This window comes from Festucalex cinctus, chromosome 1 (genome assembly GCF_051991245.1).
Source record: "Festucalex cinctus isolate MCC-2025b chromosome 1, RoL_Fcin_1.0, whole genome shotgun sequence".
NCBI lineage: Eukaryota > Metazoa > Chordata > Actinopteri > Syngnathiformes > Syngnathidae > Festucalex > Festucalex cinctus.
In genome coordinates, this window is record NC_135411.1 from 124,308 (window position 1) to 151,522 (window position 27,215).

Below are 27,215 nucleotides of genomic sequence, written 5' to 3' on the forward strand. Positions count from 1 at the left end.
ATTGAAGATGAGACGTGGTTGGGTCTTTCAGCATGACAATGATCCCAAACACACAGCCAGGGCAACAAAGGAGTGGCTTCGTAAGATGCATTTCAAGGTCCTGGAGTGGCCTAGCAAGTCTCCAGATCTCAACCCCATAGAAAATCTGTGGAGGGAGTTGAAAGTCTGTGTTGCCCAACGACAGCCCCAAAACATCACTGCTCTCGAGGAGATCTGCATGGAGGAATGGGCCAAAATACCAGCAACAGTGTGTGAAAAGCTTGTGAAGAGTTATAGAAAACGTTTGGCCTCCGTTATTGCCAAAAAAGGGTACATAACAAAGTATTGAGATGAACTTTTGGTATTGACCAAATACTTATTTTCCACCATGTTTGCAAATAAATTCTTTAAAAATCAAACAATGTAATTTTCTGAGTTTTTTTTCCCACATTCTGTCTCTCATGGTTGAGCTTTACCCATGTTGACAATTACAGGCCTCTTTAATCTTTTCAAGTAGGAGAACTTGCACAATTGGTGGTTGACTAAATACTTATTTGCCCCACTGTATGTGTCTATGTGTGTCAATACGTCGATAATATAATCGATACCGTATGTGTCTATGTAGCGTCTTCGTCGTTCGCCCCACCATGAGGTGTTCAGGTAGTTTTACGTAAATGTATGAACAAACGGCCGACGAATTTGTGCAGAAATTCAAACAATTGGCGATTGATGAAGGCACAGTAGGTTTTTTAATTGTGACGAGACGGGCCTGAAGTTTCCAGGAAGTTTTGGAATTTGTTGAAAAGAATCACCCAGAAAGTGTTTCACAACTAATTCATTTGTGCATTTTACTTGGATATGTTCCTCGCTGTCCATCAGCCCGTCAATGACGCTGATGCATGACGAATGACGGATTGATGATTACAATGCCGCTGAGATTCAAATATTGACGGATTTACGAAGACGGAAGATGGTCCTGAGACCTCGCAAGAGATCGTCTTTTATATCGCCCTCAATATTCCAATCACTAACCTTTTTCCTTTATTGGAAGGTAAGTGTTGCGTCAAAACTTTGCTGGAGGAAAGTGTGAAAGCCACAGATGACAAAAACTGTTCTAAAGTCATTTGTATTGCTTGCAGTACAAATAAATATTGCATATATCAGAAATGTATTAGATACTGTTTCAAACATTTATTAATAGCTAGGGCGGGTACATTATAAGCTATTACAACAAATTAAACTCATCCCTGATAATAAACATTCAGTTTACATCAAAGTGCTTGTTCAACTTTGATGGCGAATTTTTAAACTGCACATTCACCACAACAAACTTTTCAATAAGTCCAATTTAAACAGGCATTTAAACTTTACGATTATATCGGGAAACAAAACACTGAAAAAAACGGGAATGAGACTTTCGAACTGCAGCAAAAATGGCGACATCTGCCGATGACGATGACTGCTTGCTCTGAAGCCTCCAATTTCCAGCAGCCAATCATAGCGCAGCGGGGGCGTGTCCTGCCCCTGACTTCCGCCGCACGTCTACTTTGGTTTCCGGAGTCATCACTGCCGCGGCGGGCGGGTACATGGCGTTTAATCATTATTTCTGATTCGGTATTGAACTGAATTCAGCCTCCACACAGGACCCCCGTCACCATTTTGAAGGTCTCCGTCACCATTTGTTAAATGTCAGCATGTGTGTAAACTCGTTTCGGTGCGCGTTGATGCTTCTCGGCCTTAGTTAGCTTAGCTTAGTTTAGCTCAGCTCAGCTTAGCTTAGTTTAGCTCGCTAGCCGCTAACAAAGAGAAGCACACAACACGTGGTCAGGAAGAGACCAAGTGTGACTTTGTTGGCATTGTTGTGCCAAAATGTCGGCGAGAACGACACCAAAGTACGAGGAGGAACTCTTTGGAGTCAAAGAAGAGAACGAGCAACATTTTCAACCGCTGGACGATGTTTGCGAGCAGCCTCGAATTGTGCTACACACAGCAGGTTTGTACACTTGTTATTACTCTCCCTTTCTTAAGCACAACTATATAGCGTAAATGCAGTCATCATTACTGTACACTCGGGCTGGGTATTGCCGCCAACCTCACGATACGATACGTATCACGATACAAGGGTCAAGATAAATACGTATCGCGATACATATGTATCCCAATACTTGATCTTCAAGGCGATACGTATTCCGATATATTACATTAATTTTCTTGCATTTTATAATAAAAGTCATATCTATACCTAAAGTATAAGTTTGTTATGCTGACTGACAAAAATATTTTTGTTAGCAGCTCTTCTGGTTTACCACCAAGCGGCATGCCTGGTCTAAATGTGTACACACTGCAGAATAAGGAGCAGCTTTCACAGACACCCCAGGAATGTTTATTAATAGGCATGAGCCGATATGAGCAAAAATATCAAAGTATTAAAATTACGGCTCTAAAATGTGCTAATTTGAAATATTTGGGGAAATAAAAACATTTTTTTATGTAACACATTCTATTTCGTTTTTTAAACAAATTAATATATGAAAATTGGTACATTATGAAATGTGCCATGTTAAGTTTATAAGTAAATAAATGTTGATATTCTTCCTCTGTTTTCACTTTTCTTAGCAAGACACAGTGTCCAATCACTGGTGAGAGATTTTTGCATTAATTGAAGGCAATTAACTTCAAAGACGCTGCTGGTTTTTATTTTTTTAGGTACAACGCAAGCTGCAAAGGCAAACGTGAACTGCCTATTTAAAGTTAACGAGCAATATCGATTCTGACGCCTGCGTATCGATAGGTGTATTGTCATGAGGCCCGCAACGATATATTGCCGTATCGATTTTTTTGAGCACACCCCTAGATAAGACAATTGGGTTTTTGGGATTTTGGGTAGGCGACTAACTCTTCCCTCTATGCACGCGTCCCCCGGGATTTTCCCTTACTTATCTTATCACTGAAATAATTTAACTAAATCCAATGTAATTGGAACCCCCCCTTCTAGCAGTGAATACAGTTTACAAGCCTGTAAGCCGGATGTAACTGTAGTTATCAATGTAAATCTCAACTCAAATGTCATTTTAATCCACACAGATATATGAATGAAAAGATAGCAATTTTACTACCATTTATGCTGTTAGCCAAATAAAATGTATAATAATGTAAATACAATCATGCTGCCCCATCCCTCTCACGTCGACAGCAGGTGGATCGTTGTATGGTTTCATCCCATCTGGAGCTTCACTGCTTGAGAGAACAATGTCACCCAGGTTATTCATTTACACTAGGGGTGTTAAAAAAAATTCGATTCGGCAATATATCGCGATACTACAGCACGCAATTCTCGAATTGATTCAATAGGCAGCCAAATCGATTTTTTTTAACATCCATTTTTGATGGAAAAATATTCAACAAAACGTCTTTCACACCTTAAGCATGGAAGAATGTTATATTAATGGAACATTAAGCCTTAATATTTTAATTCAATGCTGTTCTAACATGAAAAAGGTTACAACCTGTTTGTTAAATACAGTGGCTCACAGTTATAACACTGAAGTTTGAGATCAATTAATAATTTTTCATACAAATCTTACAGTGTACATGTACAAGTTTACTGAATGTTATTTTCTAAATTGAGTAAAAAAAATCACAACAATCGACTTGTAAATTCATATCGGGATTAATCGGTATCGAATCGAATCGTGACCTATGAATCGTGATACGGATTGAATCGTCAGGTACTAGGCAATTCTCGCCCCTAATTTACACATATCGCTGTTTCAAAGCCTTGAGGGTGATGAGGGTTGAATGTGCGAGTACGATGATGTATTGTTGGGGTGTGCGCCCAGGGGGTTCATGCACATGCGCTATTGGCAATTGTGTGTTGAAGTGGGGTTGTCCACATGAGTATGATTGCACGTTTTCTTTTATTACGATGTGTTAATTTACAGTTGAAATACGATGTAAGGGATAAGGAGTAGGACTAGATAAGTTTTAACTTCTTCCTTCTCCCTTTGGACATGTAAACAATTTCTAATGATTGTTATGAGTTTTTTTTTTCTCACGATTTTTATTTGCTGTTTGTTTATGTTTGTATGTTATGTTTACATGCTCAATAAACTTCAAAACTTCAAACTTTTTTCATATGGAGTACCCTTGGCAAATGACTGTGTTACCGTGGATTGGGTTAGCTTAGAGCTGCTAGCGGCTGGTCTCTGTCTCTGTTAGTTTTGGCTGTCTGCGTCCAGTTTCGGGGTCCGTAGGGAAGTCGAATCTCTGATTCTGAGTCTGGGGACTCTGAGGTGGGCTCACCTATCTCTGGGGTCAAAGTCACTTAGGTGGTTGGAAAGCTCCTCGGTGGCAGGGCCCCGGGGGTGGATGAGATCCACATGGAGTTCCTAAAGACTCTGGATGTTGTGGGGCTGTCATGGTCGACACGCCTCTACAACATCGCGTGGACATCGGGGACAGTGCCTCTGGATTGGCAGACCGGGGTGATGGTCCCCCTTTTTAAGAAGGGGGACCGGAGGGTGTGTTCCAACTATAGAGGGATCACACTCCTCAGCCTCCCTGGTAAGGTCTATTCAGGGGTGCTGGAGAGGAGGGTCCGTCGGGAAGTCGAATCTCGGATTCAGGAGGAGCAGTGTGGTTTTCGTCCTGGCCGTGGAACAGTGGACCAGCTCTACACCCTCAGCAGGATCCTCGAGGGTGCGTGGGAGTTCGCCAAACCAGTCCACATGTGTTTTGTGGATTTGGAGAAGGAATTCGACCATGTCCCTCGGGGAGTCCTGTGGGGGGTGCTTCGGGAGTACGGGGTACCGGGCCCCCTGATACGGGCGGTTCGGTCCCTGTTTGGTCCGCATTGGCGGCAGTAAGTCGGATTCGTTTCCAGTGAGGGTTGGACTCCGCCAAGGTTGCCCTTTGTCACCGATTCTGTTCATAATTTTTATGGACAGAATTTCGAGGCGCAGCCGAGGCGTTGCGGGGATCCGGTTTGGTGGCCTCAGCATTGCATCTCTGCTCTTTGCAGATGATGTGGTGCTGTTGGCTTCATCCAGCCGTGATCTCCAACTCTCGCTGGAGCGGTTCGCAGCAGAGTGTGAAGCGGTTGGGATGAAGATCAGCACCTCCAAATCCGAGACCATGGTCCTCAGTCGGAAAAGGATGGAGTGCCGTCTTCGGGTCGGGGATGAGATCCTGCCCCAAGTGGAGGAGTTCAAGTATCTTGTGGTCTTGTTCACGAGTGAGGGTAGGATGGAGCGGGAGATCGACAGGCGGAGCGTCTGCAGTGATGTGGATGGTGTATCGGGCTGTTGTGGTGAAAGAGGAACTGAGCTGCGAGTGAGCAGTCTGGCCGGGGAGGCAGCCCCGACCCACCTTTTTGTCGGATAAATGTTTGGCGAGCCTCCCTTGTTCTTCTCTGGAGGTACCCTGTCTTGAAAAAGTGTTTTTTGCAAATGTAGCATCCGCTAGCTTGACTGCTCATGAATGAATTGTGGCACATTACGTCACCGCCGCTACACGAATCTGATTCCAGAAGATAGCAGCTTCTGTAATCATATTACAACCAGAACATTGCAACGTTCATTGATTTCCTTCACAAAATATGAACAATCGGTCACTGTCAGCAACTGTAATAACTTTCCTCATTGAGCCGCCCCCGTCTCATGTAAGTCGCTGGCTGCGCTGCCCACCCGAACGTCAGGGAGGAGTATCGATACTCAGAACTGCAATATCGATACGGTACCATTTTTGTTAATATCGATACATATCTATGTATCGATATTTTGAACAGACCCCTACAGATGATGGCTGGATGTATCGTGTTTTTACGAACATGCATATAAAGGTACTTGTTCTAGGGTGGGTGCCGCGGTTGGCGATCCAAGATCGCCGATCTTCTGCGCATCCGTGTCACCGATTGTGCAGGGGTCACCGATAGCATCTTGACACAAATATCCAGTAATAAATACAGATGTTTTCTTTAGGGAGTCCTCTTTGTAAATCTCACTGGAACGGCACAAAGTTCCAGCGTCGTCACCTTGTCCAATGCAGATTGGTGACGCATCACTGACGATGACCTTCATCCAGTCATCCGCAGTCCATGATTGCCTCTCCTCAGCCCATTGCAGTCTTGTTCTTTTTTGTTTAAGCGTCAGTGTCGTTTTCCTTTTAGCTTTCCTGTATGTAAATCCCATTTCCTTGAAGCGATTTTGCGGAGTTCTGTCACATACATTGACTCCAGCTTCCTCCCGTTTCTTCTTCATTTGTCTCGTTGTGCATTTTCTGTTTTCAAGACATATGGCCTTTAGTTGTTTGCCTTGACGCTGAGATGTCTTCCTTGTTCACCAGTATGCTTGACTTGAACAACCTTCACATGCTGTTTGTACTTGGTCCCGACCTTCGATACAGCTGACTGTGAACAGCCACATCTTTCAACAAGTTTTATAATCCTGTCTTTGGTCTCAAGAGACATCTCCTTTGTTGGAGCCTTGATTCTTGCCAATCCACGTGGTCCAGCAGCCCTCTAAGGTGTTATAACTGCACTGTTTTTAACTGCTGGATAACGAGCAGATGTCATTTGAGGCAGGTTCCTAATTAAGGAAAGGAAATTGACTGGGTGTCCTTATTTTCTGCTCAAAATGGAGTGATTGCATATTTTTTTGTCTCAGAATGGAGTGATTCCATATTTACTTCCATGCACTTGCTCTTATAAAAGTAACATTGACTGACCAGCACAAAGTTTTTTCTTCATTTCTTTTAGTGTTTCTGAAAACCAAGATGTTGCACTTTGGAATGACCTTACGACTGTTTCATGCTTTTTATCTGAGTTTGATCTACACAATAAAATGTCTGAGTGAGTGCTTGTCCAAGACTGGTGATTCCATACTTTTTGCTAGAGGTTGGAGCTACGACTTCCTGTTGTTGATGCACGTAGGGCCGCCCACCATCTTACGTGTGTCTTGCCGGCGGCAACAAATTCGTTCAAGCTTTTATTTAGCGATTTTGACGCAGTTTGTTTTGTTCCAAACACAAGACATGTAGCGATGTTCATTTTCTCCCTTTTCAGTCTAAAGAGACCACAAACAAACCCTAGGAAGGATCTTACTTAGTCGTGGTGAATTGGAGTAAACAATAAGTGTCCGTGCGGAACCGAAATATTTGTCCTGGACGTCCAAGTGCCGCAAATATGTTTTTTTAAAATAGATTTGACGCATGCATTTTTGCGTCAACTGCTGTTTCTGGTCGACCAAACCGACTTGGTCGACTTTTATTCCCAGCCCTAGGCCAAGCCAAATGTGTGTTTTGTCTTTGTAGACGTCGGCGAGAAATACCTTCGTCCTGACGAACAGGAGGTGAAGCCTCCTCATGTTAAAAAGGAGGAAGAACATCCTCACATCGAAGAGGAGGAAAAGCCCGTTTGTGTCAAAGAGGAGGAGGTTGAGGATGATGTCACCAAGTCGCCACCGACCTTCGCCCCTTTAAAGGGTGAAGATGAAGACAAGGGTGAGAGTGAGGAGGATAGCGGGGCGGAGCTTCCAAGCAGCAGCTCAACTCAACACATGACGACAGAAGGTGATGCAGAACACTGGTGACCACCACAAGCACAAATTCATGATGACATAAGAACTAGAGATGGACCTATATTTTTTTTTTCAGGGCCAATACCGATGGCGATTATTAGTAGTCAAGGAGGTCAAAAGCCGATTTTAAGTAAGGGGGGGGAATTAGTTTAAAAAATTTTCTAAAATACAAAAGCCAATCTTGACTTTGTTGGATTGTCTAAAAAGTGAAAGTAAGCAAGTAAATACCATATCACTCTAGTTTTCAAAGGCAAATATTTTTCCCATCTCTTATAAAGTGAACTGAAAATTTTGATCAATAGCTCCCAGACCCTAAACTGGTTTTAGATTGACCTTATTTCGGCCGTCAGATTTTGAAAAAGGCCAATGCCGATATTCGTCAAAATGCCCAATATCGGCGCCGATAATCGGCCTATATCGGGCTATGTTATATATATGTCTGTTAATATGTTATATAACTGTTAGGAATGTTCTCAATGTGGTAAAACATTGAGCTCAAAATGGAGTTTGAAAGCGCACAAAACACGGGAAAAAAGTTTCGCTCAGAAGTCAACTTCTGCAACAGACAAAAGAACACAAACTGGTGAAAAACCTTCCGTCTGTCGATGAAAGTGCTCCATGTACGATGTTGTCACCAACCCTTTTTTTTTCAACTCACACTTGAAATTTGACTTGACCAACCCAAATATTTGTTGGGAGTTAATAATTGCACCTCGACCGTCACACATAATCCGCTGTCACTTGTTCCTCTCGGCAACGAGTGAGCAGGAAGTGACAAGTGTTGTCCTGAAATGTAAAAGTAAATTCTTGACTAGACACAGAAAATTGCAGTTGGGGTCTTCATTGATCTCAAAAAAGCTTTTGATACAATTAACCTTTCTATTCAAGTAAATAAATTGGAACGATATGGGATTAGAGGAGTTGCTGGTGACTGGATTAAAAGTTATTTAAAAGGAAGGTTACAATATGTTCAAATGGGGCAGCACATATCTGGACAACTTGGCATTGCTTGTGGTGTTCCCCAGGGGTCCGTATTAGGGCCAATATTATTTAATATGTAAATTAACTCTTTTACTGCCACACGTTATCAAAAAACAACCCCCAAAGCCAGCGGATTTTTAGCATTTTAACTTATTTTTTGATGTAAACTGAATATTATATTGTTTTGCTACATATATAACATGAAAGATCACATTCCATTCTTTCATTAGAAAAAAAAAGTGTGTTTCTACCTTATTCCGTTCTTTAGTAATCACCATTTGAAAACAGGTAATTTGAGTGACATTGAGCGAAAATTGAAAAAAAGATACATTTTCTCCACAACAGTGACTTTCATACTAATATTTTTTGTTTAGTGACGCTCTGTCAAATTAGGTTTAATGTGACAAAGGCTGTGATCATTCACGACAGCCTTGAAAACGTTCGATTTCATCAGATTGCGTCATGGTTCATTGTAATTCGCAGCTCTAGTTAGGGCCCGAGCAGCTTCTGCTGTGAGGTTAAATAAACTTGTGTTGAGTTGAGTTGAGTAATTCCATACACCGGCAGCCCATTGACAAGAGATACAATGCTGCCATCTGCTGGCCATAGTTAGTGGATGTTTTTGATTTCACAACTCATTGACCTGGCTGCGCTGCACTTGGATGTTGCACTGACCACTGATACATTAAAAACAAAAAATGTAGTTAACTTGAACTTAACGTTCATGGCGGCATACGTCGTGATTTTACTAAACGTTATTAAACGTTTTTGGCGGTCAAAGAGTTAATAACATTTTCAATGTGTCTCAGACATTCAAACTTGTACTTTTCGCGGATGACACTAATATATTTTATAGGGGTAATAATTATAATGAGCTTGTGAGTGCTGTGAATAATGAACTTGATAAAATAAAAATGTGGATTGATATGAATAAATTATCGTTAAATGTAGAAAAAACAAACAATCTTTAGTAAATCTAGAATAAATTTTGAATCGCAGATAACTATAGATGGCATCCTAATTGATAATGTAAGTGAGTTTAAATTTGTAGGTGTTATAATTAATAAATTTATCTTGGAAAGCTCATATCAGACACACAAAAAATAAAATCTCTAAATGCCTCTCAATTTTGAATAAAGTAACGTCATGTCTTGATGAGGATTCTCTCCGTACATTATATTGTACGCTGGTCCTCCCTTACTTCACATATTGTGTTGAAGTGTGGGGTAGCACCGACCAGTGTACAATAGAGCCATTCATCATATTACAAAAACGTGCTTTGCGGATTATACATAAAGTTGGATTTCTTGAACATACACACAATCTTTTCTCAAATTTAAAGATCTAGTTAAATTTAATACTTTGATAATCTGATATAAAGCATTTAATAAATTATTGCCAATTAATCTACAACAGTTATTTCAACTTAAAGAGTTAGTTCATAATTTGAGAGGATATTGAGAATTTATAATGTTTTTGTGTGTCAGTATGTGGTGTGAAATATTGGAATAGTCTGGGTACTCGACATAAGCGATCCCAAAATATTTTCAGATTTAAAAAGTTATATAAAAACATGGTTTGGTCACAATATGTCGGAGGACCTTGAATTTATAAATACTTGGTGTAAATGTGTCCTTGCTGCTACTACTGCTGTTATTGTCTATTACTAAAGTTATGTATGTTTATGTCTTATTCTTGGAATATATAATGTATTACCATCGTTGGTATGAACCATAAAAACGTGATATCTGTTACTTACGAAAACATCACCATTATTAGCACTTAATAATTCAGTTAATGGTATGCCATTATATTGTCTATATATTGATAAAAACATTTTTAAGATAGAAAGATTGTAACTTTCAGGCAGAATCAAATTTTCGTCTTTTCTTATTTATTTTTTTTCTGTTCATATTATGAAACTACAGTATGATTTGTTGTTGCTGTGTTCAACTGTACACTATTGCCTGAAATAAATGAAAATGAAATGAAATGTGTTTCTCTTCTTGTGTCCTGCAGATGTCGGCGAAAAATATCTTCGTCTTGATGAACAGGAGGTGAAGTCTCATGTGAAAGAGGAGGAAGAGCATCCATATTTTAAAGAAGAAAAAAAGCCCCTTTGCGTCAAAAAGGAGGAGGTTGAGGATGACATCACCAAGTCACCAATGACCTTCGCCCCTTTAAAGAGTGAAGATGAAGTCAAGGGTGAGAGTGAGGAGGGCAGAGGGGCGGAGCCTCCAAACAGGATCTTAAATCCTCAAAACATGATTCCAGAAAGTGATGCATCCCACTGGGGATCATCACGAGCAAAAAGTGATGACATAAGGTCCCTTTCTTCTCATGATGATGATGACAATGATGATAATCTGGATGGTAATGATGAACACGCTGCTGATGATAGGTCGTGTCACACTGACGACAAATCTTGGGAATGTTCTCACTGTGGGAAAACATTGAGTACAAAAGGGCGTTTGAAAATTCACATGAGAACGCACACTGGGGAAAAACCTTTTGCTTGTGCACACTGTGGCAAAGGCTTCTCTGACAAGTCATCTTTAACAGCACATATAAGAAGCCACAGTGGGGAGAAAACTTTTCCTTGCTCAGATTGTGGCAAAAGCTTCTCTCGCAGGTCAGTTTTAACAGAACATAAAAAAAGCCATACTGGCGAGAAACCTTTTTCTTGCTCAGATTGCGGAAAATCTTTCTCTGCCAAGTCGGTTTTAAAAAAACACACAAAGTCACACACTGGGGAAAGACCTTTTGCTTGTGCACACTGTGGCAAAGGCTTCTCTTACAAGTCATCTTTTTTTTTTTTTTTTTTTTTTTTTTTTTTTTTTTTTTGTGTGTGTGTGTGTGTGCGTTTGCGTGCGTGCGTTTGCGTGCGTGCGTGCGTTTGCGTGTGTGCGTTTGCATGCGTTTGCGTGCGTGCGTGTGCGTGCGTGCAAATACTTATAAATTTATACTCATTCATTCACCTAAAACCTTATAAATATCCCATTACCCTTCGCCTTAACCAGGTACTTCAGAATCTTGCCAGAGTCGTGAGATTTAAATGGTCAGGAGACCAGAGAAAAGGTCAGAAAAAAAAAGAAATAAAGAGAAAAGAAAGGTAAATCAAAGTGACATCCAGCACCGACCAAACACTTCCTGCCTTCCCCATGATTACAAAATCAAAGTCTTACGCCAACCCCGGAAGCCTCTAAATTCCAGCAAATTTAGCGAGATCTCAAGAGCCCAGAGGAAAAACTAAAGAGAGGAAGGAGGGAAGGATCGATAAGGCAGAGTGAGATCAATAGAAGCCAGTACATCCAATCCATCAAAGTGAAGTCCAGCACCAACAAGACCCCTCCTGCGTGGTTACAAAACCGGAGTCTTATGCCAACCCCAGAAACCTCAAACTTCCAATAAATTGAGATCTCAAGTGACCAGAGGAAAAACTAAAGAGAGGAAGGAGGGAAGGATAGATAAAGCAAAGTGAGATCCACAGACACCAGCACCCACTGATTCAAGGGGCTGTGGGAGGGAGAGGCAACTTCTGTTTGAGTTTCAGTAGATGCTGGTGCGATGGATCTGGCATGCATAAGGACCACCACCAAAGAAAGAAGCCGTCAACCGCGGTCCAGCAAAGCGAGCACACCCCCCCCCCCCCCCCCCCCCCCCCCCCCCGGAATCCCCAGGCCGCGGCAGCACCAAGGCCACCCCCGACCCAGACACCCGGAACACCCCCGCCCCAGCCCCGGCCCACACCCCCGAGCCCAAGGCCGCAGAACGAGGCCCAGCGGGCCCCCACAGCGCCCCACCGGTCCCCAGCCCCCATCCCCCCACGACCCCCCCGCACCCCACCCAAACCCGCCATCCACCACGACCCAGGCCCCACCACCCCCGACCCCCAAACCCCCGAACACACCCCGACCCCCAGCACCCAACCCCCCACCCACCCATACCTCCACCCCCCCCCCAAACAAGCCGCCCCCCCCCGACGGCCGCCACCCCCCCCCCCGCGAACCCGGCCCCCCGCGAGAACCCCCCACCCCCCCCGGAAACCGGCACCGGGCAGCAGCGCAGAGAGGGAAGATGTGCCCACCCCACCCCACCTCCAGCCGCGCGAGATTTGCACAGCGGCGGGAGGGGGGAAGCAGAGGAGGAAGCACCAGGGGAGAAGGCGGAACACCAGAACACCGAGCCCGGTGGGGGAGAGGCCCCGGTCGTCACGCCAGAGTACAAGTGACACCTAACCCTGTTACTGAGTCTGCCAGCTCGCCGACTGGCGAGCTCTACCCTACACCGTGAATGTGGCCCCACCCAGTGTATATACAAGTGTGTGCGTGTGGTGCATTAAAATTGGGAGCAGGTGAGTCGGAGCAGAGGGAAAAATTTTCCCCTATTCCGACACACCCGTATCCCCCCCCAAAAAATGAATATGTATATGTGTGGTGCATTAAAAAAGGGAATGGAGGGACAAAGTGGTGGGGCAGGGACACAAATGGGGGGGACCACAGCGCTGCCAGGCACTGCAGTCCATCCCCTCTGATGGCTCCCCGCCCCAACTCACCCCTCCCCTTGGACGTGAGGTGCATTAAAATTGGAGGGGAGTTGAAGGGTGAAGACGGTGTTTCCACCCTTCCCCACCCCACCAAGAAATGTGTTGTGTGCCCTATGTGTATATTTACAAAGTGTATAGTGCAAGCTAGTGAAGTGAGTAAGAGGAGCGACCAGCGGGGCCTCACCCAACCCGGCGGGTGTAGGTGGCACGCCCGCCCCCCAGCACCCCCACCCCCTGCCGCCCCCCACCTCATCCACCCGGCACCACAATGGGCGGACAGCCAGCGCAGCAGGGCTACCGGACAGCCCACCGGCCACCGGAGCCCGCCCGGGGCGCCAGGAGTTATACCGGAGTGGGGCAGGCCCCAAACCCTCGCCCGGCCCCCGGAGCCCGACGCCCGGGCCGGGGAGGGAGCCCCAGGCCCAGGGAGAGGGAGGGGGAGGGGCCGCAGGGCAGACAGGGAAGGGGGGGGGGGGGCGGGGGAAGCGGGGAGAAGACGACAAGAAGGCGAAAGGGCGGCTGCAGGGCAGGAGGCGGGGGGGGGGGGGGGGGGGGGGGAGGAGGGAGGGCGACAAGGGAAAAGGGACCGGGAGGCAGAGGAGGATGGGCGGGAGGAGGCGAGGAGGGAGAGGCGACGGGGGGGAGGAAGGGGGAGGGGAGAGGGAACCACGGGGCACACCGGAGGCCCACCCACCCCGAACCGCGCCGCCGGGCACGGAGCAGCGGACCGCGCCGGGACGGCACCGCCCCGGGCACCAGGGGAAGCACCCCAACACCGCACCCCACAGGGGGCCCAGGGAGCGGCCAAGACGCAACCGCCACCGAGCAGACAACGGGGGGGGGGGGCAGAACCACCCCCGCCCGACCACAGGGGACGGCGTCAAGAAAATTGACTAATTAGCATGCAGTAACACCAAGTGTTGATGCTTAGTGCCCACTAGAAATAGATCTTAAGGAGTTATTGAGTATAGTGTCGTATAGTGTGGTATGCTCGAGCCCACTAGCAGCAACTAGGTTCCTGACTATATAAAAATAAAAACAATCAGATACAAAATACCAAATACAGGAGCAGCGAAAACAGAAGTTGTAACGATGTGGTGGCTCTCGTTAACAGGCAGAATCTTGGCAGGATTAAGTTGCCAAATTGAGATTAAAATATTCTATGTACATAGACCATATTTGTTTAAATCTTGATACTTGATTTTTATTTAAGGCAGAGATTTTTTCCATTGAGATATAATTTATTAGTAAGTTTAACCAGTGGTCGATATTTAGAGATTGTTTATTTTTCCAATTGACAAGGATTATTTTTTTAGCAATAGTAAGGGCTATAAATATAGATTGAGATTGTTTACATGGTAGCTCAGTTATTGTTAAGTCACCTAGTAAACACAGTCTTGGAGATAAAGGAAGCCTACAGTTTAATATATCAGCGAGCTTTTCCAAGATTTTAGTCCAGAAATGCAGCACTGGAGTACATGACCATAAAGCATGAAGATAAGTATCGGCAGTGTTTTGTGAGCACTGGAGACAAATGTCGGAGTCAGAGAGTCCCATTTTTTTCATCATATATTGTGTAATATATGTTCTATGAAGTATCTTATATTGGATAAGTTGCAAATTTGTCTGTTTGGTCATTTTAAATACATTTTCACAGATTTGGGTCCAAAAGTCTGGTTCCGGAACTATAGACAAGTCTTTTTCCCATTTTAAAGTCGGTAAGTACGTTTTATTTGTGTATAAAAATAACTTATATATTTTTGATATTTTCTTTATTGTTGTTGGAGAAAGCTTTATAATATCTTTAGCTAAGACAGGCAGTTGGAGCGTATCCTGAAGTGTTGGGATTTGTTTCTTAACCATATTTTTAACTTGCAGATAATGTAAGAAATTTCCCTTTTTTATTTCATATTTCTGGACCAAGTTTGTATACGATATAAACTTATTATCTGAGAAAAGATGATGAAGGTGTGTAATTCCTTTCTGCTCCCATAGGCTTAAATGGAACGACTGATTATTAAGTTGAAAGTCGGGGTTATGCCAAATGGGAGAGAGCCCACAGGGCGCCAATTGGGAGTTTGTAATTTCTAATGCCTTCCACCAGGCAGTCAGGGTGGCGGCTATCATTGGGTTTTTAAAACAATTATGTCGTCTTATTGATTTTGTAATAAAGAGTAAATCTGACAGTCTAAGATTATTACAATCCTTCTGCTCCAATTCCAACCAACAGTTAGTATCTCTGTTGGGTTGTGTCCATAGCACAAGATATTGTAGTTGATTAGCTAAATAATAGTACATAAAGTTTGGTGCCTCTAAACCTCCTTTAGATTTACTTTCCTGAAGAGTAGATAGACTAATTTTGGCTTTTTTTTTATTCCAATAGAATGTTATGATAGCAGAGTCCAGCGATTGGAACCAGTTAGACGTAGGTTTAAATGGAATCATTGAAAATAAATAATTAATCTTTGGTAAAACTTTCATTTTTATAGTAGCTATCCGTCCTATTAAAGAGATCGGAAGATTATTCCAGCGCTCCAGGTCACTTCGGATACTATCCAATAATGGTGAAAAATTTAAAGAAGTTAATTCAGTTAACTTAGGTGAAATTTTAACACCTAAGTACTTTAAATTACCTGTAGGAAAGGAGTAGTGTGGATCCTGACTTGTAGGATTCCATGAATTTTCTGTAATAGGTAATAATGTTGATTTTGTCCAGTTAATAGAGTAATCTGATAAGTGAGAGAATTTAGTTATTAATTTAAATGCTTCCCCTAGCGAGATAGCAGGTTCTTCTAAATAGAGTAATATATCATCGGCATATAGATTAATTTTATGTTCTATTGTCCCGGAGTGGATTCCTTGGATCCGTCTATCCTGACGTATAGCTAATGCAAGCGGCTCAATAAATATAGCAAATAATAAAGGAGAAATTGCCCCCCTTAGTTACTGTTGCTAGTCCGTCAAGCTTGGTGCCTCCGACAGCACAAGCCGTGACGGGAAGACTTACACCGGCGTGTATTAGTGATTTCTTTTGGAGCAATAGCAGTGCAATATCCTCCAGATCGAGGCAAAAAGGTTTACAATATGCAGCGGAGGGTTATAGTCATAATATGAAATTAGCCAGCGAAGGGGAAACATACGCTAAATCTGAGAAAACCCCATGACCTATACTTCAGATGCAACCAGCACAGCATTATGGACCAGTCGTGCTCTTGTACTGCCGGGTAAGTTTTCTTACTTATATTAGTCTAGTATTGTTAAAATATGAGGATTACTGTTAGGTCAGCAAGTTAGCTACACCTCGGTGTTTATAGCTAGCTAAACATTAGTGTTTTTTTTTTTTTTTCGTCTTTGAAAGCATCAGATCAGTCATTGTTATTCTTTGTCCATCATAAAAAAAATATTTATGTCACCCTAGCCATGGATGTAGTTAAGGTTATATGGCTGGTTGGGATACTCCGGAGACGGGTGTCCGTTCACAAAATGCTGCATGAAAAATGAAAACAAGATAAGCTCGGGGCACTTATTAGGACGCTTAAGTTTGCCAAACTTGACGAAGCTTTGCGTTAACGTTAGCTCGCAACATTTAGATGAATGCAAAAGCTAACAGAAGACATTAAACTAACATTAACCACTGACTGAACAAGCTTAACTTAGATGGCAATGACATTCTAGTAATATATTTTATTCATTAATAGTAACTACAATAACTTTGATATCGTTTTGTTATTGCCCCGAAAGCAAACTACACTACAGCTAGCTAGTTAGCCCGATAGAGTTAGCATAGTCTTACCTTATAGCACAGTCCGATTTACATACTCCGTAGGCACACCGCTTCATCATTTTGGAGGTCCGGAGCTTGTTAATGGTTGTCACTCTTCTTCCGTAAAGTTTTATGGTGGTTAGCAGTCTCGTAAGCCATCAAATAAAATCAATCAGACTATGGACGTCATCGAGAGCTGAGTAAAGCTTGACGGACTATGCTTACATAGCAACGGTTGCCAAATGTGTGATTGGTCAATGCTCGTTTGGGGGGGCGGAGTTTGCGAAAGGTCAATTACGGATACAACTCACCTGACTTTTGGCAGCGATATTCGGCCGAGCAAGAAAAGAAAAAGTGTAGTCAATAGTGCATAGAATTTGCCGGCCGGCACTCGACTAGAACTTTTCCTGGCTCAAAGCTTTAAAAAAAAAAAAAAAAGAAAGAAAAAGACCAGAGACTCTTTGGTGGATTTACAGATTTACAGTCTGAGGTAAAACAGCAAGGATGTTTAAAAAAAAACTGTGCTACTAATAATTCTGGGGTACATTATCACAATTCATTATAATCCACATTTATCCAGATTTCTCCTTACTTTGGAAGTATGTCTTATTTTGGTATATTTGAATTTGATAATAATGTCTATACACAGTTTCATTTGATAAATCTTATGATTATTCTAGTGAAGTTTTACATTCATAAGTCTTAATTTACACGTAAGAAACAATCCTTTATTGATTTTTTTTTTGTATCCATGAGAAATTATTTTTTGTCATTGTCTGGTTGTCTGTGTCCAAAAGCTGTAAAAACATATAACTATTGCAATCTTATCATTTATTTATATGATTTTGTATCAAACTATTTTCTTTTCTTTCAGTTATACTATTGATTTTATTTGGTTTAGCTTTTGTATGTTTTAACTTTCCTGGCGTGTTCTATGTTCTAATTGTTTATAGTGTATACAATGATTGTATTATTTCCCCCCCCCAATATTTTGTATACTGATTGAGTGAATAGAGATTTAAAAAAATAAAAACTAAACTGGACTACTCGTATGTACAGGAAGTAAACATGTTTCTTCTTGTTCGTCCGAGTGCAGTTTAAAGGTTTATTTATTTTTATTATCCAAATGAATCTAGAATTAAACGTATAATTTTATGAGCTTTTTTTAAATTATTTTTTTAAGTAAAATTAAATATTAGCATTTTCGTGACATGAGATTTGTCCAACTGTAATTGCCGTAGATTTCACGTGGTAGCAGAAGAGCGACTCCATTCCAGGCACGACGCGTTTACGCTCGGCTTCACGATAAAAATAATTCAACACGAATTCGTACGGAACGAACTGACACATCGACACTTTGCCCCGTCACTACTTTATTCAAGTCAAACATAATTGCTACGTTTCGTGTCTGGTTCATTCGTATCTCTCGGCCCTCTTTATTTTTTCTTGGTTTAGCTTAGCTTAGCTTAGTTTAGCTTAGCTTAGCTTAGCTTAGCTTGCTAGGCGCCAAAAAACGAGACGCGTTTGCTATCGCCAAATTGGCTCAGCAGACGTCAATCGTGAGCGTAAAGTGTCGTGAATATCGTGTGAAGATGTTCACAATGGCGAAAGTCAAGTACGAAGAGGAGCTTTGTGGAGCACAGGAGGACAACGAGCGACAACGTCAACTGCTGGACGCCGTTTACAAGCAGCCTCGAGTTGTGTTGAACAGAGCAGGTTTGTCACTTGTTTCATCGACACTTTTCAACCATATGTCCGAATTTATTTTGAAAGGAATCTTCACCGGGGCACTTTGTTACGATACACAGTTTTTTTCTTCAGTCGGTTTGGTACATTTCTCAGTCGATACGAACTGGATTTAGCAGAGCTACAACTGAGGCAAAGCTAGCCGCCTTTTCTTTTTACGCGGTCAAGTCAGCCGCCTTTTCTTTTTACGCGGTCAAGTCAGCCGCACTTCATTTTTTCTGTTCGCCCTTTTCTAGGATTTACGGTAGTGTGCTCGAAGAGACGCTGGCGCGGAGAATGTGACCGAGAACAACATTGGGTTTTCAAAATAAAAGATCGGTTTTCAAAAATAAAATTGAATTCAAACGCAGTTTAAAGTATGCTTGGTTTTATTATTATTATTATTATTATTATTATTATTATTATTATTAACAGTTTAAAAAATGTTTCACAATTTAATTTAACCAATTTAAATTTCACTGGGAATGCACTCTTGTGGGGTGATATTGAGCAATAACATTGATATGTACAATATTAAGTCAACGGTAATTTAAAATGAAGGAAATGTTGAAATTGAGAAAAAAATGTGTGTGTCATCGAGCAGACATGCCACTTTGAGGCAGAACTAATTTGGGGTCAATAGGTCATATGACCTAGAAGCTATTAAGCAGAAAATAAGTGGAAGTCTAAAATGAAAACAAAAATAAAATAAAAGGTGGGCATCATCTATCAGACATGGCACTATGATGCAGCATTGGTTGGGGTCAATAGGTCACATGGCCTGGAACCTATTGAGCTAAGAAGCTGAAATTTACAGATAATGAGAAAAAAAATTGTTAAAAATAAGCGGTCTTTTTTGAATATGTACAATTTTCTCTTGTTTCCTACAATATTAGTTGCTGATGTCATGTTGATCAAAATGTATGCTGTGTTGACCCTCGTCTCACACCTTGACTCCGCAACATTTTTGCATTATTTTTTTTTGCATATTTATTTTTTTTGTACAATGAAAAATGGTTGAACAAGTTACAATACGTCAACCATATTTCTATATATTCCCAGTAGACTTTTTTTTTTTGGGCAAATGTTAACTTTTAATAATCAAAAATCAATTCAACCAATGAGCAGGTTGTTTTCTGAAATTTGTGTTTTCATCTCTAATATTCTAATATAAATTATGGTGAAAACAGTGCCTCTGGATTGGCAGACCGGGGTGGTGGTCCCCCTTTTTAAGAAGGGGGACCGGAGGGTGTGTTCCAACTATAGAGGGATCACACTCCTCAACCTCCCTGGTAAGGTCTATTCAGGGGTGCTGGAGAGGAGGGTCCGTCGGGAGGTCGAATCTCGGATTCAGGAGGAGCGGTGCGGTTTTCGTCCTGGCCGTGGAACAGTGGACCAGCTCTACACCCTCAGCAGGATCCTTGAGAGTGCGTGGGAGTTCGCTCAACCAGTCCACATGTGTTTTGTGGATTTGGAGAAGGCGTTCGACTGTGTCACTCGGGGAGTCCTGTGGGGGGTGCTTCGGGAGTACGGGGTACCGGGCCCCCTGATACGGGCGGTTCGGTCCCTGTTTAGTCTGCATTGCCGGCAGTAAGTCGGATTCGTTTCCAGTGAGGGTTGGACTCCGCCAAGGTTGCCCTTTGTCACCGATTCTGTTCATAATTTTTATGGACAGAATTTCTAGGCGCAGCCGAGGCGTCGAGGGGTTCCGGTTTGGTGGCCTCAGCATTGCATCTCTGCTCTTTGCAGATGATGTGGTGCTGTTGGCTTCTTCAGGCTGGGATCTCCAACTCTCACTGGAGCGGTTCGCAGCCGAGTGTGAAGCGGTTGGGATGAGGATCCGCACCTCCAAATCCGAGACCATGGTCCTCAATCGGAAAAGGGTGGCGTGTCCTCTCCGGGTCGGGGATGAGATCCTCCCCCAAGTGGAGGAGTTCAAGTATCTTGGGGTCTTGTTCACGAGTGAGGGCATGATGGAACGGGAGATCGACAGGTGGATCGGTGCAGCGTCTGCAGTAATGCGGACTCTGTATTGGTCCGTCGTGGTGACGAAAGAGCTGAGCCAAAAGGAGAAGCTCTTGATTTACCAGTCGACCTACGTTCCGACCCTCACTTATGGTCACGAGCTGTGTGTCGTGACCAGTGGCGTTCCTAAGCAACTTGGTACCCTCGGCAGGATTTCTGGTAGTGCCCCTGCTCCCAGAGCGTGCACAACTTATTAGACCAAACACAAACACGACCCCTACTCAAATTATTAGACCAACCACAAAATATTTACATTTAGAGCATTTCCCACAGTTATTTTATACTTAATGGTAGAACCTACGTCACAGTGGTATTTTCGCTGTAGAGGAAGAAAATAACGTGGAAAAAATGCTGCTGAAAAGTCAACTTACTGTAGGTTTGGCAACACAAGATGGCCGCCGCCAGCTTCACTTTTCACTACAGCATGAGCAGCCCAGTTAATTTATGACGTCCGTGCTGTATCAGCCTGCACATCCACCTGAGAATCTGACCGTGATCAGTTTTTTTTTTTTTTTTTTTAAGGTTTGAGCCAGGACAGCTTACTAGCATTTTCATTTCATTTTCTTAACTAAAGAGCCAGACCTGTCACCAGAAAGAGAGTGCAGGGGGGGCATGACCTTTTTTGGGGGAGCACACTTCATCAACCTAAATCTAATGTTGTTCAGGTTGAACAGTGGCATTGTGACAACTGCAAAAGCGGCGGAATGACTGTGACCCAGCCCCTTCTATCTGAGATTAGCTAGCAGTTGCCTTCATTTGCTTTTTGGATTTAGGGCTGTACGATATGGATAAAATTTCGGATCATTTTTGCCAGACATCTTTATTCTTTGGTCTTTGACTCAGCATGAAACTTCGCATCATTTCAGTGTTTTATGGTGCCTTCTGTAATTTGTGTTATTTTATTTATAGTTATATTTACTTATTCACTTCCCTACATCTTATATATATATATATATATTTTTTTTTTTGCTTTTATACTTACCTACTTATATTTACTATAATTAATTTTATTTTGTGTTATTTTCTTTCACTTGTGTCCACTGCAAGACTGATTTCTATTCCATGCAATGGATGTTTTAAAGTGCTTGATAAAAAAGATTGAGTTGAGATATGTCGATCATATACAGAAACGACATATGCGTTCAGTGAAAAATATCAATCCATTAGGATGTGTAAAGTGCTGTTTATTATTGTTATTATTGTTGTTGTTGTTGTTGTTGTTGTTGTTGTTGTTGTTGTTATTATTATTATAACTTAGTGACAGTCATCAACCGTGACGAACTTGGCAATTAAAAAAAAAAAGAAAAGAGAATTCAACTTACATTGTACTGCAACTATGCTTTAGTGATAAATAATTTTATGCTCCAAAGTAGGGGTGTGAATTGCCTAGTACCTGACGATTCGATTCGTATCACGATTCACAGGTCACGATTCGATTCGATACCGATTAATCCCGATACGAATTTATAAGTCGATTCTTGCGATTTTTTTCAGTCAAATTTAGAAAATACTAATCAGTAAGCTTGTAGAGTGTAAGATTTATATGAAAATGTATTATTTATTTATCTGAAATTTCAGTCTTATAGAGGTTGTAATCTGTTTAATGTTTAAACAGCATTAAAATAAAATATTAAGGCTTAATGTTCCGTTCATATAACATTCTTCCATGCTCAAGGTGTGAATCCTAAAAAAAAAAAAAAAAAAAAAAAAAAAAAAAAAAAAAAAATCGATTCTGCCGATTATTGAATCGATTCGAGAATCGCGCGATGTAGTATCGCGATATATCGCCGAATCGATTTTTTTTAACACCCCTACTCCAAAGTATTTGTTGTGGATGTGTGACTGCGTGGGTCTGTTAACCGCATACTGTGTATTGCTACAATTTGTCCGTGCTGTGTGGCTTGACTAATCAAAACAAAAGTTTGCCACTCACTTGTGAACGTTGTTTCGTGGACCAGTGAACGCAGGATTCCCAACCATGTCAACTGTGTCATCCTGGATCGAGGTTTGGCGTTTGCTCACTGCTCAGTCATTGGGTCAGTGCCGGCCGGCGAACGTGCACCACTATCTAACGCGGAAGTAGATTTGGCTAATGCGCGTCTCCGGAGCGCGCGTCACCCCCCCCCCAATCCCGATTACCATTGGCTAGCCGTAGATGTCAATCACAGCCAAATTTGAAAGGATGTATGTGGTTGGCTGGCAAGCCATGCTTTACTTGAACAGAAGGCGCACGTTTACGTGACTGATAAAAGTAAAAAAAAAAATCAATAAATTCTCCTTTCCCTGTCGTCCTTTTGCTCACGAGCGCCCCTAGCATCTGCCTAATCTGCCTAATGGCAGGAGCGCCACTGGTCGTGACCAAAAGAACGAGATCCCGGATACAAGCGGCCGAAATGAGTTTCCTCCGCAGGGTGTCCGGGCTCTCCCTTAGAGATAGGGTGAGAAGCTCGGTCATCCGGGAGGGACTCGGAGTCTGCTCCTCCGCGTTGAGAGGAGCCAGCTGAGGTGGCTCGGGCATCTGGTTCGGATGCCTCCTGGACGCCTCCCTGGGGAGGTCTTCCGGGCATGTCCCACCGGCGGGAGGCCCCGGGGACGACCCAGGACACGCTGGAGAGACTATGTCTCCCGGCTGGCCTGGGAACGCCTTGGGATCCCGCCGGAGGAGCTGGTTGAAGTGGCTGGGGAGAGGGAGGTCTGGGTTTCCCTCCTAAAGCTGCCGCCCCCGCGACCTGACCTCGGATAAGCGGAGGAAGATGGATTGATGGATGGATGGATGGATGAATTTATGGTGAATTCTAGGGCTTGGTATCGATTCAAATTTCCAGGATTTGTTTGTGTGTGTTGAATGTGTTGTGTGTGTGTGTGTGTGTGTGTGTGTGTGTGTGTGTGGGGGTGTGTGTGTGTGTGTGTGTTGGGGGCGGGGTCGATATATCTATACATGGCTTTATGTATCGATATTGGGATATGAAAAGGCGTATCTATACGATATCGATATATCAATATTTTGAACCCAGCCCGAGTTAATTCAATTGAAATAGAAAGGGCGTATGAAAACAAATTCCTTGTAGTAGTTATTGATGATAAATTATTTTGGAAGCCACACATAGAAAATGTTAAAAGGAAAATGTGAAAAATCATAGGGATACTCTATAAAACTAAGGATGTCCTGAACATGAACTCATTATATACATTATACAGTTCATTATTCTTACAATATCTGACCTATTGTGTGAAAATCTGGACAAATGCAAATAAAACAAACACCAACTCTGTATTCAAATTGCAAAAGAGAGCTATAAGAATTATTAATTAATCAAAATATACTGAATCAACACATCCATTATTTATTCAATACAATGAAATTTTATGACTTGGTTGAGTTTAAATTAGCACCAAATTAGACACAGTCCTTATGATATAAGGGGTGCACATGTCTATAAAAAAAACAAAAAACAAGAACAAATATTAAGCAAAGGTGTGTATCTGTTAGGTGTTAATTTGTGGAATCATTTGGGAATTGCCCTGAAAGGATGTGACTCACTTGTTGAGTTTAAAAAAAAATGTTTAAAAGTTTAAAAAAAAATACTTGTGTATAGATTTGTTATTCATTCACTCATGTGGCCCATGTGATAAACTTCAATGTAAAATACATAACATCACAATAAATTAACTTTACTAAACCATGTGTATCTTGTGTCTCGCAGATGAAAAATATAAAAATATATTTTTCCTGAGCGGCAGGAGCCAGAGTTCCCTGGCGTGAAACAGGAGGAGGACTTGGAGCCTCTGCAAGTTAAAAAAGAGCAGCGGCAACAGCCTCCCAACATAAAAAAAGAGGAGCAGCTGCCACCATACATTGAAGAGGAGGAGCACTTCACAGAGTTGCCCGTGACTGGTGTCCATTTGAAGACTGAAGATGAACGTCAATATGAAGAGAACAAAGGGGCGGAGTCTCCAAGCAGACAACAAATGACAAATGATGACAGCCGGTTAGCTCTTATGTCAGATGGTGAAGACGCGTCACACGCTGCTCACACTGCTGACGATGAACAGTGTGACGATGATGTGACATGTCACACTGATGGCAAACGGTGGAAATGTTCTCAGTGTGGAAAAACCTTTGGTTCCAAATCTAATTTGAGAAGACACGCGATGGGCCACACTGGTCATAAACCCTTTGCTTGCACAGTTTGTGGTCGAAGTTTCTCTAGGAAGGAAACTTTAACAACGCACACGCAAACCCACACGGGAGAGAAGCCTTTTGCTTGCACAATTTGTGGTCGAAAATTTGCTCAGAGGGGACACTTAAAAATACACACAATAATCCACACTGGAGAGAAGCCCTTTGCTTGCTCAGTTTGTGGTCAAATTTTTTCTTCCAAGGGATCCTTACAAACACACACAAGAACCCACACTGGAGAGAAGCCCTTTGCTTGCTCAGTTTGTGGTCAAAATTTTTCTTCCAAGGGATACTTAAAAATACATACAAGAACCCACACTGGAGAGAAGCCTTTTGCTTGCTCAGTTTGTGGTCAAAGTTTTGCTCTCAAGGTACACTTAAAAATCCACACACGAACCCACACTGGAGAGAAGCCCTTTGCTTGCTCAGTTTGTGGTCAAAATTTTGCTCAGAGGGAACACTTAAAAACACACACAAGAACCCACACTGGAGAGAAGCCTTTTGCTTGCTCAGTTTGTGGTCGAATTTTCTCTCAGAAGAGATCCTTAAAAATCCACACACGAACCCACACTGGAGAGAAGCCTTTTGCTTGCTCAGTTTGTGGTCAAACTTTTGCTCAGAGGGTACACTTAAAAACACACACAAGAACCCACACTGGAGAGAAGCCTTTTGCTTGCTCAGTTTGTGGTCAAAATTTTGCTCAGAGGGTACACTTAAAAATACACACAAGAACCCACACTGGAGAGAAGCCCTTTGCCTGCTCAGTTTGTGGTAAGAAATTTCGTGAAAAGGAAAAATTAAAAAGACACACAAGAACCCACACTGGAGAGAAGCCCTTTGCTTGCTCGGTCTGTGGTAAGAAATTTCCTGAAAAGGAAAAATTAAAAATACACACAAGAACCCACACTGGAGAGAAGCTCTTTGCTTGCTTGGTTTGTGGTCAAAATTTTTCTTCCAAGGGATACTTAAAAATCCACACAAGAGCCCACACTGGAGAGAAGCCTTTTGCTTGCTCAGTTTGTGGTCAAAATTTTTCTTCCAAGGGATACTTAAAAATACACACAAGAACCCACACTGGAGAGAAGCCTTTTGCTTGCTCAGTTTGTGGTCAAAGATTCCCAACAAAGGGCAACGCTGAGAGGCACAAGTGTGCTGGTGAGAAAAGCGGTTGATGAATGAAGCTTGATATGATCTCATTTAGGAATTGACATTTAAAATGGTGCAGAAATTTCTACCGCTAAATGAATGATTGATCTGTGTACTTGTATCGTGTGTTGTGTCTTAGCCTATTTTGAAATTGAGTTTGTTTTGAAAACGTAACATCAACCTGACAAGTGGCTGCAGATTATAACTGACGGCTATAATCTGTCATGTTGACATGTAAATGTCCGTTCATATGTAGTTTGCCTTATATACATATTAAAAGGCTGTTGTTGAACACATTATTTTAGGTTAATTAATTATGCACAAATTAGTGTGTCCAAAAAATAACGCAACTGATCGCGAGTCTGATTGCAGACCGCAGACTGGGAACGGAACGCCCACGGAACGGAACGGAACGCCCCTATGCTCTTGATTGACGGAAAGTGACGCTGCTGTCGTGATCCAGTAGTGTTGTTCTCAACTTCTCTGCAGCGAGCGGTCGCCACGAGAACTACGAAATGAAATCATTCCATCCATTATCACAACCTCTTAGTTCTCAAAAAGTTCCCGGGGACGACACGAAATAATTTGTAAAATGACGAGTCGGGAGCAGAAAGTAAGTGGACATGTATTTTATTTAATGAACATTAGCACATAGGTCGCTAAAGAAAAGTTCGTTTCCCGCACAGAAAGTTTGAAAAATGAATTGAAATGATTTAGTGGAACACAATGTTTTTCTTCCATATCTCTCTCGTTGAATTCCAATTGTTATTTCACATGGAACAATAGTTTGAACCTGTGTACCGTACAATATGCTGACCTAAAAGTAGTAACTTGCAAATGGGGAATCCACCGTGACGCTGTACGTAATGCAAAATGGCGTAAGCCCAATACGTCACATATTTGCAGCAGATAGGCCTGTATAGCGTAGCTACGTAATTAATTACCATTAATGTATCGATGGGATTTGAATAATAACATAATTTTACTCTGTTGTGGCATGAACGTTAAGAAATCTTTACATGAGTCCAGTTTTTTCTATTTCTGTTGGTATGTTTTTGGATTGTAATTGGCCAATTCTACAGTCGGATGACAAAAGATTTATACAAATAAAATGTGTTCTAATTTGCACTCAGCTTCATCGAACCGTCTATAAAGATGGACACCTACCAGCACCCATTTTGGAAGGCTTGAACCGATACAGATGCAGCATTTGTGCCAAAGGTGGAGAGTTTGCATATGTTGTGGCACATCTGCAAACTCAAGATAAGACGGCAGTTTGTCATGAAGGTATGTTGT

The 27,215-nt window shown here is 42.3% G+C and overlaps 1 protein-coding gene across 1 annotated transcript; it reads left to right on the forward strand.

Moving 5' to 3' along the window:
* Nucleotides 1-1,527: 1,527 nt before the first annotated feature.
* On the forward strand, nt 1,528-25,985 carry LOC144009997 (uncharacterized). Its single transcript, XM_077510071.1, has 4 exons — nt 1,528-1,972; nt 7,288-7,545; nt 10,554-11,290; nt 24,680-25,985. The coding sequence occupies exons 1-4, from the start codon at nt 1,849-1,851 to the stop codon at nt 25,943-25,945; spliced, it is 2,385 nt and encodes a 794-aa protein (XP_077366197.1). The 5' UTR covers nt 1,528-1,848; the 3' UTR covers nt 25,946-25,985.
* The last annotated feature ends 1,230 nt before the right edge of the window (nt 25,986-27,215 follow it).

Bases quoted from the DNA above. Each gene is read 5' to 3' on its own strand.
- LOC144009997 (XM_077510071.1), top strand. From the start codon at position 1,849: ATGTCGGCGAGAACGACACCAAAGTACGAGGAGGAACTCTTTGGAGTC. The intron at 1,973-7,287 runs GTTTGTACACTT...TTGTCTTTGTAG, and splicing joins AATTGTGCTACACACAGCAG to ACGTCGGCGAGAAATACCTT. The intron at 11,291-24,679 runs AGACCTTTTGCT...CACACTGATGGC, and splicing joins CAAAGTCACACACTGGGGAA to AAACGGTGGAAATGTTCTCA.